This window comes from Microcaecilia unicolor, chromosome 12 (genome assembly GCF_901765095.1).
Source record: "Microcaecilia unicolor chromosome 12, aMicUni1.1, whole genome shotgun sequence".
Classification (NCBI taxonomy): domain Eukaryota; kingdom Metazoa; phylum Chordata; class Amphibia; order Gymnophiona; family Siphonopidae; genus Microcaecilia; species Microcaecilia unicolor.
In genome coordinates this window covers 84,115,700-84,129,453 of record NC_044042.1, presented here as the reverse complement: position 1 = coordinate 84,129,453, position 13,754 = coordinate 84,115,700, and the positions used below count along the sequence as shown (strand labels likewise).

Below are 13,754 nucleotides of genomic sequence, written 5' to 3'. Positions count from 1 at the left end.
AAATGGTAACAAATAGTGTTCACAATCAGGCAAAACAGTCAATGACAGGTGGTTGGGGTGGAATTTGAATTTGGACTCTATGAACCTTCCTGGCTCATATTGGGGCCCTTTTATTAAGCTTAAGCAAAAAGTGGCCTGTGGCAGTGCGAGCGTGTCTTTTGGGCATGTACCGGGCCAGTTTTTGCCATGTCCTGGAAATATGGCCTTTTTTTACAGGGCTGAAAATTAGACGTGAGACAAAATAAAAACCAGGGCGTGTCCATTGTCGGCCTGAGAATGTATCGTCACCCATTAACTTAACGGTATGGTCTCGCGTGTTACCCAGGTGGTAGGCATACAGCCTGCGTCCACTGCTGTTTACCACCTGGTAAGCGCCACGCGGTGGAAAATAGAAAACATTTTCTACCGCATTGTTTTCGGCGTGCGCCAAATTCACAATTACCATCCGCGGCACATGGTAGCCGGGCGGTAATGTTGATTTGCTGCACGCTGGTAGGCCCTTACACACCTTTGAAAAGGTCCCTATACTGGGCTACGCCTGACAAGGGGGATAGAGTCCCATCTGTAGATGTTAGAAAGAAAGACACGCCCTCGTGAGAACCATTTCCATTGTACTTGCTCTTTATTGTGAAGGTAGGTCAGTCAATTCATCGAAAATATAGCTATGGAATATTACATAAAAATTAAAGAGATCCGAAGATGCACCCACTTGCTCCTGGCATGGTGTGTACACACACATAGTTTCACAATAACAATGTGAGGGATTCCCCCTCCCCCGTGGGGCATGTTATCTCCCTCATGCTCAGTTCTCAACATGGTCCGGCTAGCCTTGGCTTGAATGCTTGATCCAATGATTGATCGTTTCTGTTTATTCGTGAGGGGAGGGGGCAGAAAGGCAGGATATGGCACATAACCCCAGCGTGGCACCCAGGAAAGGGCGCTGTCAGCTTGTTTTATCTGTGCATAGGAGAGTGGAGAAGTGCCTAGGCCGAGTCCAGGATGGAGAGGGGTGTGAGGAGAAGGAAGACACTTGTCACAGAAAGAATTCATTAGGTGTCAATTAAAATACAAATGAGACAAAAAACTAATTGATGCGTTAAGAAGAGGATGAGTACGGGAGGGGAGTCTTGGTCACCACATGTAGGAATCATCATATCTGTGGGGAAAAAACATAAAATAATTTTACTGCTCACCATGTTTTATTTATGTAGAATAGAAAAAGAGGTCATTAAACAACTTATAGGTGATACCTTTTTATTGGACCACTTAGGGGCCGTTTTACTAAAGTGTGATAAAATCTGGGCTTAGCGCAATCTAACGCAGGATTTTCCACACGCAAACCCCAGACTTAACATGGCATTTTTCTACAGTTTTTTCTTTTTGGGGGGGGGGGGGCAGGTTACCTGCTAATATTCCCATTAATGTGCAGTACCTGCAAAAAATTAACATGGGAGCACTTTCCGCCTCCTGTTTAGGAAGTTCCAAGGGCTCCCGCTTTAATCCGGCTAATCCTTACACACTAGCTGGATAACACAGGAACATCCACTCTCCCACTCTCCACCCATGACGCACCCCCTCCTAAAAATATTTTTTTAATAGGTCACATGTGGGTTACCACACGTAAGCAGGCAAAATACGGGTTCTGCGATAGCCTGTTAGCATGCGTAACCACATATTACGCCTTTTAGTAAAAGGACCCTTAACGCACTGTTCTGATGGAGTATAGCCCTCGACAGCTAGTCACAAATCCAAGAAACTACAATCTCTCAAGGACACAGCCATCAGAGTCCTTTGCTATGCCAGTAAGTGCGATCTTGCCTCCTCCACTTCTTAAGGAACATCACTGGTTACCAATCATTTCTCAGGTTCAGTTTAAAGTTCTTCTGCTTGCTTTCAAGGCTTTTTGCATTGGGCTTCCACCTCATCTTGCTTCTCTCACCGTTCCATACTCTCCGGCTCATGCTTTGTGCTCTCTCAGTGACTGTCGTTTAGTTTTGCCCAGGCACTGGCTGGCAAAACCTGAGAAGACTAGGAAGAGTGCCTTCTAACGCTATTTTCTCTCCCTGCTGATATTCGAGCTGACCTATCCCTTTCCAAGTTTGAAACAGCTATCAACACTTGGCTCTTTCAGAAGGCCTTGATACCCACTGTGTCCCTTCATCATTTCCCCCTAGCTCTTCCTTCTCTCTATCTCCCCCCTACCCTATGTGTTTGATCTTTTCTACCTGCCCCACTAAAAATCATTGTTACTTGCTTGTTGTCTATGGTTGTGCATACACTTTCCTATCTCCACATTGTCGTTCTTTTCCAATTTTTTCCTCTTAGTCTGTAAACTGCTTAGATCTGTGTTCAGTTTTCGTGGTATAGCAAATGTACAAATAAATAAAAAATTAATTAAGTTACGCTAGTGAAAATCTACGATATGTTTGTTTACCTCTATTTCTACATATCTGACTAACACTGCAACCACAGAGCTTTCTACAGCAGGGGAGGGATAAAAAGTGCAGGATCGTCCTAAGGGCTGTGCAACACAGGATGCAAGGGAGATAGGGGTGCAAAAATTGCACTCTAGCCTTTGTCTTCCCTGCGGCGGCCATGGCGAAGTGGATGGGGATGGGGCACTATAGGACTAAAGACCCTCCAGCAAAGATGTAAAGAAGCTGCTTTATGATGTCATATTGAAGTGAAAGCAAAGTTACCTAGTGGATGATGGTAAAAAAAGAAAAGACCCATCGACCCATCCAGTCTGGCCAGTCAGCTGAAGGCACTGCTGTGATGCCACAAATCTTAAAAATCTAATATGAATATTAAAAAAACCTGTAACTTCTTATAAATGAGCATTGTTCACTCTGCCCCCACTCATTTTTTTTAAAGCTACACACAATTCTTGGGTCAATGCTGTGGCTCAAAGAAACATGCCAACCACTGGAGCAGGTTTCCCCCTCAGCTCTCCTCATAGAATGACACCACCGGGCTTCCCTTCCACCCCAGACACTGATCACTATACCCTGTCATCTCTCTCTGAAAGAATACGGAGTGTTCGACTAGAATTCTTCACTCACCGTGGTCTGCTGTTGTGGTCCGTGCTTTCTCCATACAGCAGGTCAGACAGAACATGCTCAGCAGGACTGGCTCTCTTCCCATACCTACAGAAAAGTACAAAGCAGGAGAGGAAAATTAAGAATGGCAGAAGTGCCTGGCTGGGTCAGACCAAGCCTGGCATTCTGTGTCTAGAACACGGTTCCCTCAAAGCCGAGCAGGAATCCTCCAACTGAATTGCTGCCAGTGAGGAATGGTGCTTCAATATTGTGCTTTCAATTGCTAGAGACAGGCAGGTTCCCTGGAGTTCTGAAGAGCTTACCAGTCCTCCACTATTGCAAATGTGATAGCGAAACAGCCCCCCCCTCCCCCATTGGTGGAGGACTCCCACTTAGCTGTGAGGGAACAGTGATCCAGAATATCCAACAGATCCTCATAGAGAGTCCCATTCCCAGAAGTAAGAGGTAATCTACTTGGCTCATAATTGCTGAGGGACATCTTCCAGACCCAACTACTCTGTTAGCCTGACCAAATCCTCTGAAAATAAATTCCACAGTTGCCTCATCTGCAAAAAAAATGTATCAGAATTATAAAAGGTACAGAAAAGGTTGTCCCAAAAGATAAGGAGGATGGAACATCTCCCTTATGAGGAAAGGCTAAGGAGGTTGGGGCACTTCAGCCTGGAGAAGAGATGACTAAGGGGAGATATAAATAGAGGTCTATTGGCTGATGGATTGAAAATTAAAGTCTGTTTTACATCTAATTTGGACAGGTTCTATTTTGAGTTTTTTTGACACACTTTTTTTTACCCTTTTGTTGCCACTGTCATATCCTTCTCCTAGCCTCAGCGTACAAAGAAACCCACTCGCTACTCATAGTGAATGGCCCCTGTTAGCGCAGCTTAGTAAAAGGACCCCTTAGCTTCTTATTTTAAAAATAGGATAGAAGTAATTAGGAATAAGTTAATTTTTTATTTGCTTTTATGAAATAAACATTTCCCACTATACACTAAAGGAAACACAAAAAGAAATTACAATAGCTCCATCGAAGATGAAAAGGCAAGTAATCTACATCGCAGAAAAATGTTACAATTTGTCAGCCCTCATATAGGGGCCCTTTCTTCTAAGCAGCGGTAATCCGTAGCTACCGTCAGCCCAATGCGGCATTTTTGGACCTAGGGTAGAGAGGTGTGGTAGGTAGGTAGAGAAGACTAGGAAGAGCAGGGGCGTAGCTACGTGGGGCCACAGGGGCCTGGGCCCCATGGATTTGGCCCTGGACCCCCCCTGCCGACGACCCTCTCGATCCCCCTCCCGCTGCCAACCCACCGTCTCCGTCATTTACCTTTGCTGGCAGGGGACCCCCAACCCCTGCCAGCCGAGGTTGGGGGTCCCCCCCAGCAAAAGTAGGTGATGGCGGGGGAGGGTTGGCGGTGGGAGGGGGGGTTGAGATGGTCGTCAGCAGGGGGGGGGTCAAAGTTGGTGGTGGTCGGTGGTGCTGGTGGGGGGGGGGCTAAAATATGCCCCCTCACCTCAGGCTCAGGATCTCCGTCCCGCCGAAGTCTGGCTACGCCCCTGAGGAAGAGTGCCTTCTATTTTCTCGCCCCAATGCTATGAATCCCTAGCTATGGAGCTAGAGAAAACAGGTCCCTATATTTTACCTCAGCAGCTAGCGCTAGGTTAGCATGGGAGCCTTACCGCCACCTCAGTGGGTGGTGCTAAGTGCTTCCCCCACATGGGCATGCAGTAAGTGTAATCTTACTGCATGGCCATTTCTTTTTTTAGTTGTTTTTTTACCTGCTGCGGTAAAAAGGGCCTGAGCCGTGGCAAAAATGGCTGTCACCACTAGCGCTGAAAGCAAAACAACTTTTACTACTGCGTGTCCCGGGCGGTAATTCTAATTTTTACATGCGTACAGTACGTGTGGCAGAAAATATGTTTTTATTTTCTACCGCGTGGCGCTAACCGGGGCAGTAATCGGCAGTGTCCGTGCGCTGATGATTACCGCTCAGTTAACACGCGAGATCTTACCGCTAAGTCAATGGGTGGCGGTAAGATCTCAGGCCCAAAATGGATGCGCACCAATTTTTACTTTGCCGTACGTCCATTTTCAGCAAAAAAAAGGCCTTTTTTGCAGGCGCGCTGAAAAATGGACCTGCGTGCATCCAATACAAGCGCCTACACCAGCGCAGGCCATTTCTTGGAGCGCCTTAGGAAAAGGGCCCCTTAAAAACTTAGAAATTGACTCTGCTTTAAATAAACATAATTGAGGCACTATTACTTCTCAGTAGTGAAATCACAGCCCAAATATCTTTCAAAGTTATGTCCTGAGAGAAAATTAACTTAATTTTAAACAATAGTCTGGGTACCATTTTTAAAGAAGACAGGGCAGAGAGTCCAGCTGATAGAATTTGGAAACAATTTAATTTAGTTACAGTTGAAGATGTTAGAGAATTGATGAAGAAATATGCAAAACCCAACTGCATTTTGGAGGTTTATCCTATCTATTTCATGAATGCAGCCTCCTCTTCTTTTCTACCTACAATTACTGATTGGTTAAATAGTCAGTTGAGGTCTGGAAGTTTTCCATCATCAGAGGTGATGCAGTTTTAGCTCGTATTCTCAAGAACAATAAGGGTGATAGTCAGGAAATGACTAATTATAGTCCAGTGGCCTCAATTCTGCTCGTTACTAAAATTATGGAGGATTGGCTTACACAAACAACCAGAAAGTTACTTGGATAGATTTGAGATTTTGCATTCATCACAATCAGGTTTACATAAAGGGTACAGTATGGAAACAGTTATGAGTTCTTTGGCTACTCAGGGGAAATCTTGGTTGAGTCAGGGTCAATTCTCAATTATTGTCCAATTCGATCTATCCTGTGCTTTTGACCTTGTAGATCATGAACTTCTTTTGTTGACTTTGAGTAGATTTGGAATTCATGGTATACTACTTTAGTGGTTTCAGGGTTTTTTTATCGAGACATTTGTATACTGTGAAAATGCAGGATAGTTTATATAATCCCTGGAAAGCTTTTTAGGGAATGTCGCAAGGCTCCTTTTATTCTCCTACTTTATTCAATGTTTTACTACAATCTCTGGGTGCACCCTTGACAAATTTGACGTGAAATTTTTATATATGCAGATGACATCACAGTGTTGCTTCCTGTATCCAAGGATTGGACTGATACATTGAATAAAATGCAAGAATGTTTGGGGTTTATGGAAAATTGTATATCGTTACACAAGTTAAAACTGAATCAAGAAAAAAATCAAGTTTCTGTGAATAGGCCCACTAGATGGCATCTGGCAGTCAATCTTTTTCAGTTGGTAGCAATGAATTTATTTCAGATTTTGAAGGTGGTAGTAGATACCTGAATGTTCAGGTAATCAAAATTGCTAATTTTTATTGATGAAGAAATTCAGAACAATTCAAAAATATTTTCAACTATCAATTTTTAAGCTTATTGTTCAAACTTTATTGTTATCACAGATTGATTATTGTAATGGTATCCATACAATCCATATGATTATCTCCCAGTTGGTGAGATGTCATGTGTGTGCTCAATGCAAAGAGCTCCTAGCTCTCAGAGAACAAGTCCATTCTCTTGAGGCTAGAGTAGCAGACTTGGAGGAGCTGAGGGAGAGAGAGAGGTACATAGAGGAGGCCTACAGGGACGTTGTAGAGAAGTCTCACCTCCAATCTGGCAGCCCCTGTGCTGCCTTGGAGGAGGGAGGCCTTTTAAAAGGAAAGCATCACCCTGGTGCATCTGGAAGTAATCCTGTAGACAAGACCAGCACAACAGGGGATGCAATATCCTTTCACACCAAGGATGTGTCTCCAGGAGCTACTGCCCAGGAGGTAAGAGTTAGGACGGTTGTTGTAGTTGGTGATTTGATTATTAGGCATGTAGATAGCTGGGTGGCTGGTGGACATGAGGATCGCCTGGTCACTTGCCTGCCTGGTGCGAAGGTGGTGGATCTCACACGTCACCTAGATAGGATTTTAGATAGTGCTGGGGAGGAGCCGGCTGTCTTGGTACATATGTGGGTACCAATGACATAGGAAAATGTGGAAGAGAGGTTCTTGAAGCCAAATTTAGGCTCTTAGGTAGAAAGCTCAAATCCAGAACCTCTAGAGTAGCATTTTCTGAAGTGCTACCCGTTTCATGCGCAGGGCCCAAGAAACAGGCAGAGCTCTAGAGTCTCAATGCATGAATGAGACGATGGTGCAAGGAGGAGGGTTTTAGATTTGTAAGACATTCTGGAGAAGGGAGAACCTATTTCAGAAGGATGGGCTCAACCAGGGTGGGACCGGGCTGCTGGCATCGGCATTTAAAAAGGAGATAGAGCAGCTCTTGAACTAGAACCTGGGGGAAGGCCGACAAAAATGCATGGTTAGGAACAGGGTATCTTTCAAAGATATCACCAAAACAAGGACGATAGGGTATCCCGATAGCGAGGTTGCAAAAGAGACCATAGTAGATCAGGAGGGGCATAATCGAACAGAAACGCCTATCTCCATGGGCGTTTATCTCCGAGAACGGGTCCGTGAAGGGGCGGGGCGGATCGTATTTTTTAAAAGAAAAAGACGCCCATGTTTTATTCATCAAGGTGTGAGCTGGGCGTTTTTGCTTTTCAGCGATAATGGAAAATGAAATCGCCCAGCTCAAAAACGAATAAATCCAAGACATTTATTCGTGGGAGGGGCCAGGATTCATAGTGCACTGGTCCCCCTCACATGGCAGGACACCAACCGGGCACTCTAGGGGGCACTTTTACAAAACCAAAAAAACAGGTAAAAGAGCTCCCAGGTGCATAGCACCCTTCCCTTGGGTGTTGAGCCCCCCAAATCCCCCTCAAAACCCACTGCCCACAAGTCTACACCATTACTATAGTCCTAAGAGGTGAAGGGGGGCACCTACATGTGGGTACAGTGGGTTTGGGGGAGTTGGACGACTAGTAGCATTAAGCAGCACAATTGTAACAGGTAGGGGGGGGATGGGCCTGGGTCCACCTGCCTGACGTCCACTGCACCCCCTAACAACTGCTCCAGGGACCTGCATACTGCTGCTTGGGAGGAGGGTATGACATTTGAGGGTGAAAGTAAAAAGTTGTGAAACATCATTTGTTGTGGTGGGAGGGGGTTAGTGACCACTGGGGGAGTCAGGGGAGGTCATCCCCGACTCCCTCTGGGGGTCATCTGGTCATTTAGGGCACTTTTGGGGGCCTTATTCGTCAAAAAACAGGGTCCAGGAAAAGTGCCCTAAATTCTAGCTCAAAACTGTTCCATTATCGGCGAAGGGCGCCCATCTCTGTTCGCCCGATAACCACGCCCCAGTTCCGCCTTCACCACGCCTCCGACACGCCCCCGTCAACTTTGTCCGCACCCGCGACGGAGTGCAGTTGAAAGCGTCCAAAGTTCGGCTTTCGATTATACCGCTTTATTTGTTTTTGTGAGAAGAACGCCCATCTCCTGATTTAGGTCGGAACTTGGGCGTTATTCTCGTTCGATTATAAGCAGGCAGGTGTCCTTAAATAAAAATCAGGCAAAAGATTGCAAATTAACACTGTCAACTGCTGAGCAAGATGTAAATTGGAACAACAAGCATAGTTTGAAATATCTATATGCGAATGCCAGAAGCCTAAAGAATAAGTTGGGAGAGTTAGAATATATTGCACTAAATGATATAATAGGCATCTCTGAGACCTGGTGGAAGGAAGATAACCAGTAGGACACTGACATAACAGGGTACAAACTATATCGTAGTGATAGGGTGGATTGAATTGGTGGAGGGGTAGCATTGTATGATAAGGAGGACCTTGAATCAAATAGACTGAAAATTTTGCAGAAAACAAAACACATCTTGGAATCCCTATGGATTGAAATTCCAAGTGTATAGGGTAAAAAGATAGTGATAGGAGTGTACTACTGTCCACCTGGCCAGGATGAACAGATGGACTGATGGATGTAGAAATGTTATCAGAAATTAGGGAGGCTAACAAACTGGGCAGCACAGTAATAATGGGTGAATTCAATTACCCTGATATTGACTGGGTAAATGTAACATCAGAGCATGCTAGGGAGGTAAAATTCCTTCATGAAATCAAGGACTGCTTTAAGGAGCAGCTGGTACAGGATCTAACAACAGAAGAAAAAATTCTAGACCTAGTCCTTAGTGGAGCGCATGATCTGGTGCAGGAGGTAATGGTGCTGGGACCACTTCCTAACAGTGATCATAATATGATCAGATTTGATATCTAGACTGCCCCAATTTGACTGCCCCTACTTGACTGACTGTACATTTGTCCATTAGATTGTAAGCTCTTTGAGCAGGGACTGTCCTTCTATGTTAAATTGTACAGCGCTGCGTAACCCTAGTAGCGCTTTAGAAATGTTAAATAGTAGTAGTAGTAGTAGAGTAAGTACACACAAGAAATCCAATAAGTTAGCATTTAATTTTCAAAAAGGAGACTATGATAAAATGAGAAGAACAGTGAAAAAAAAATTTTTTTGAAGAGCAGCTGCAAAGGTCAAAAATCCACATCAGGCATGGATGCTGTTCAACAAACCCATCCTGGAAGCCCAGGCCAAATATATTCAGTGTATTAAAAAAGGAGGGAGGAAGACCAATCGACAGCTGGTATGGTTAAAAAGTGAGGTGAAGGAAGCCATTAGAGCTAAAAGAAAATCCTTCAGAACTGTGAAGGTTATTGTGGAATATAAAACCCGTAATATAATATAATGTAATGTAATCTTTGGGATCTTGCTATGTCTTTGTGTCCTGGATTGGGCCCTGTTACCAGGGTACTGGATTCTTAATTGTGTACCGACTCAAATACTACTTCTATTTCATTGAAATTTGTGATCAGTTAGTTCCATATGGTTCTGTCTGTGCTTCCTCTTTCTCAGGACTTCGTCAGCTCACAGGCACCATGGAAGAGAGAAGGAGGGAAGAAGGGAATGTTAGAGCTGAAAGAGAAGGAGAGCAGGGAATGAAGGGTTATGTAACCAGCGATGCTTGACCCAGTGGGTTTTTTTACTTTTTCGTAGCAGGAGGTTTAATTCTTCTGCATTGGCCATGTAATTTCATCATCTTACCAGTAGGGTCAGGTGGCAGGGCATTTAGACACACCCACCCACCCTCTGTATTATGCAGCTTTCAGTCTCTACCAACAGACTAGGAAAGATCTGTTCTCAGCACATGGACCAGTGCCAAACTTGGTCCTTCGCCAAGTAGGTGACTGGGGATCCTGTTTGAAATCTCTGCAGTCTTTGTCCACTGAGTAGAGTGGCAAGTGAACCACTCAGCAGAGAAAAATCCAGACATCTGTTGGCTTTCTGCTCAGAGACCAAGATCAGAGGGTTATCTGGAATCAGTCAAGGAGAGGAGACTGAGGTGCTGGTGGATCAGAACCCCACCGAACCAGCTAAAACCACTGAAGTTCCATAAAAGGAAAGAGAGCCAAGAACCAAAAGCATAGAATGTATTTTCTTATTTATCTGGTATTTGATATCCCACTATTTGAATTTTACAGTGGTGGAAATAAGTATTTGATCCCTTGCTGATTTTGTAAGTTTGCCCACTGACAAAGACATGAGCAGCCCATAATTGAAGGGTAGGTTATTGGTAACAGTGAGAGATAGCACATCACAAATTAAATCCGGAAAATCACATTGTGGAAAGTATATGAATTTATTTGCATTCTGCAGAGGGAAATAAGTATTTGATCCCCCACCAACCAGTAAGAGATCTGGCCCCTACAGACCAGGTAGATGCTCCAAATCAACTCGTTACCTGCATGACAGACAGCTGTCGGCAATGGTCACCTGTATGAAAGACACCTGTCCACAGACTCAGTGAATCAGTCAGACTCTAACCTCTACAAAATGGCCAAGAGCAAGGAGCTGTCTAAGGATGTCAGGGACAAGATCATACACCTGCACAAGGCTGGAATGGGCTACAAAACCATCAGTAAGACGCTGGGCGAGAAGGAGACAACTGTTGGTGCCATAGTAAGAAAATGGAAGAAGTACAAAATGACTGTCAATCGACAAAGATCTGGGGCTCCACGCAAAATCTCACCTCGTGGGGTATCCTTGATCATGAGGAAGGTTAGAAATCAGCCTACAACTACAAGGGGGGAACTTGTCAATGATCTCAAGGCAGCTGGGACCACTGTCACCACGAAAACCATTGGTAACACATTACGACATAACGGATTGCAATCCTGCAGTGCCCGCAAGGTCCCCCTGCTCCGGAAGGCACATGTGACGGCCCGTCTGAAGTTTGCCAGTGAACACCTGGATGATGCCGAGAGTGATTGGGAGAAGGTGCTGTGGTCAGATGAGACAAAAATTGAGCTCTTTGGCATGAACTCAACTCGCCGTGTTTGGAGGAAGAGAAATGCTGCCTATGACCCAAAGAACACCGTCCCCACTGTCAAGCATGGAGGTGGAAATGTTATGTTTTGGGGGTGTTTCTCTGCTAAGGGCACAGGACTACTTCACCGCATCAATGGGAGAATGGATGGGGCCATGTACCGTACAATTCTGAGTGACAACCTCCTTCCCTCCACCAGGGCCTTAAAAATGGGTCGTGGCTGGGTCTTCCAGCACGACAATGACCCAAAACATACAGCCAAGGCAACAAAGGAGTGGCTCAGGAAGAAGCACATTAGGGTCATGGAGTGGCCTAGCCAGTCACCAGACCTTAATCCCATTGAAAACTTATGGAGGGAGCTGAAGCTGCGAGTTGCCAAGTGACAGGCCAGAACTCTTAATGATTTAGAGATGATCTGCAAAGAGGAGTGGACCAAAATTCCTCCTGACATGTGTGCAAACCTCATCATCAACTACAGAAGACGTCTGACCGCTGTGCTTGCCAACAAGGGTTTTGCCACCAAGTATTAGGTCTTGTTTGCCAGAGGGATTAAATACTTATTTCCCTCTGCAGAATGCAAATAAATTCATATACTTTCCACAATGTGATTTTCCGGATTTAATTTGTGATGTGCTATCTCTCACTGTTACCAATAACCTACCCTTCAATTATGGGCTGCTCATGTCTTTGTCAGTGGGCAAACTTACAAAATCAGCAAGGGATCAAATACTTATTTCCACCACTGTATAAGCCACATTGTGGTGGTTTACAAAGCAAAAAAATTAAGGAATATTCAAAGAAAGACAACACAAGGTCAAGGAATCACACAAAAGGAGAGAATGGTGCAACACTGCAGTATATTCTGACAAGTGTCGTGATACACAGGATGGGGGGTGAGGAGGGTAAGGGGAACCATTATAAGCGAATGCCAAAGATGAGGGATGAGGAGGAAAAGTTATTCCCAGAGAGGAAGGATCAGGAGGAAGTTCAGACTGCAGGAGAGGAGGGATGAGGGGGAACCGTTATACCAGAAAGGAGGGATGAAGAGGAAGTGTTAGTTCTGACTGCCAGAGAGGAAGGGCGAGAAGGAAATGTTACTTTGGATTGCTGAAGAGGCGGGATGAGAAGAAACCATTATATCCAATTGCCGGAGAGGAAGGATGCTTCAAGGGATCGTAGCACCCTGAGCTAACTTGCTTTGCTCCCCACCCCTGGTATAATGGTGCTCCTTCCACCCTCATTGGCTCATGATGGTTTAGTACTTTGCTCTCCTTTATCCCATTGCTCCTTCCTCCCCAATGGGTCCAGCATTGCTCCTTCTCCTCCCCCTCTTCCTGTATACTTTATGTGGGTTGCCAACAACAGCCACATTAAGACAGAGTGCCTTTGGCCAGCCCTGGGTCTTCCATTTGCTGCATCCTGCCTCCTCTGATGCAATTCCCTGTGGATGGGACATGTCAAAGGTACCCTGTCTTCATGCTGCTGTTGCTGGCAAGTCATGTAAAGTTTACAGGACTGTGGGAGGGAGGAGAGAGAGGACAGGAGTGATGCTGGACTTACAGGACAGCAGGAGGGAGAGAGACTAGATCATGGGGTGGAGAGAGCAGGGCAGAGACACTGGGTGAGGGAGAGAAGGCTTAACCATTGAACCAGGTGAGGCACTGGTGGTGATGCCAGAGACTGGGAATTTTGGTGCCCTTTTTTTTTGTTACATTTGTACCCCGCGCTTTCCCACTCATGGCAGGCTCAATGCGGCTTACATGGGGCAATGGAGGGTTAAGTGACTTGCCCAGAGTCACAAGGAGCTGCCTGTGCCTGAAGTGGGAATCCTGGTCCAGTGGTTAATCCAGTCCTGGTTATTCCTGACTGCCAGAGAGGAGGGATGAGGAGGAAGCATTACTCCCAAATGCAGAATAATATTAGCAGATGAGAAGCCTATGAGATGCTTATATCAACATAGACTGCACCAAGGCAGCTCAGTAATGCAGGGTAAATAAAATTCTTCCCAGGATTGTTACCAGTGGCTCAGATAAATAGCAATAGATGCTGACCACTGGGCATCTATCCTGGGATCAATCTTAGCCCCTGGTACTTGATCCTACTGCCCACTCCCTCTTTCCCTCCTACGACATCTTTAGCAATGCCCCTCAGCACCTGCCCCCTAAGACTGCATACACACACACTTACTAACACAATCAGTAATCCTTGTTTTGTGCCACATACTGAGCCCAGATTTTGCAGGGCTAAAAAAGAAGGAGCAGAAAAACCGAATAGCCACTTAACTGTTACATTGCGAGGCATAATCAAATAAGATCATGCAATTAAATTAAGGG

At 45.2% G+C, this 13,754-nt stretch overlaps 1 protein-coding gene across 5 annotated transcripts in view; it reads right to left on the bottom strand.

Moving 5' to 3' along the window:
• Positions 1-603: 603 nt before the first annotated feature.
• LOC115482230 (peptide YY-like) overlaps positions 604-13,754 on the bottom strand; it is a 171,698-nt gene continuing 158,547 nt past the window's right edge. For all 5 annotated transcript variants that reach the window (XM_030221863.1, XM_030221862.1, XM_030221866.1 and 2 more), the window contains 2 exons: positions 3,063-3,146; positions 604-1,156 (listed from right to left, as the gene is read on the bottom strand). In XM_030221863.1, coding sequence (XP_030077723.1) covers positions 1,132-1,156; positions 3,063-3,146 — 109 coding nt within the window. In that variant the 3' untranslated portion in view covers positions 604-1,131. The remainder of the gene's footprint in view (positions 1,157-3,062; positions 3,147-13,754) is intronic.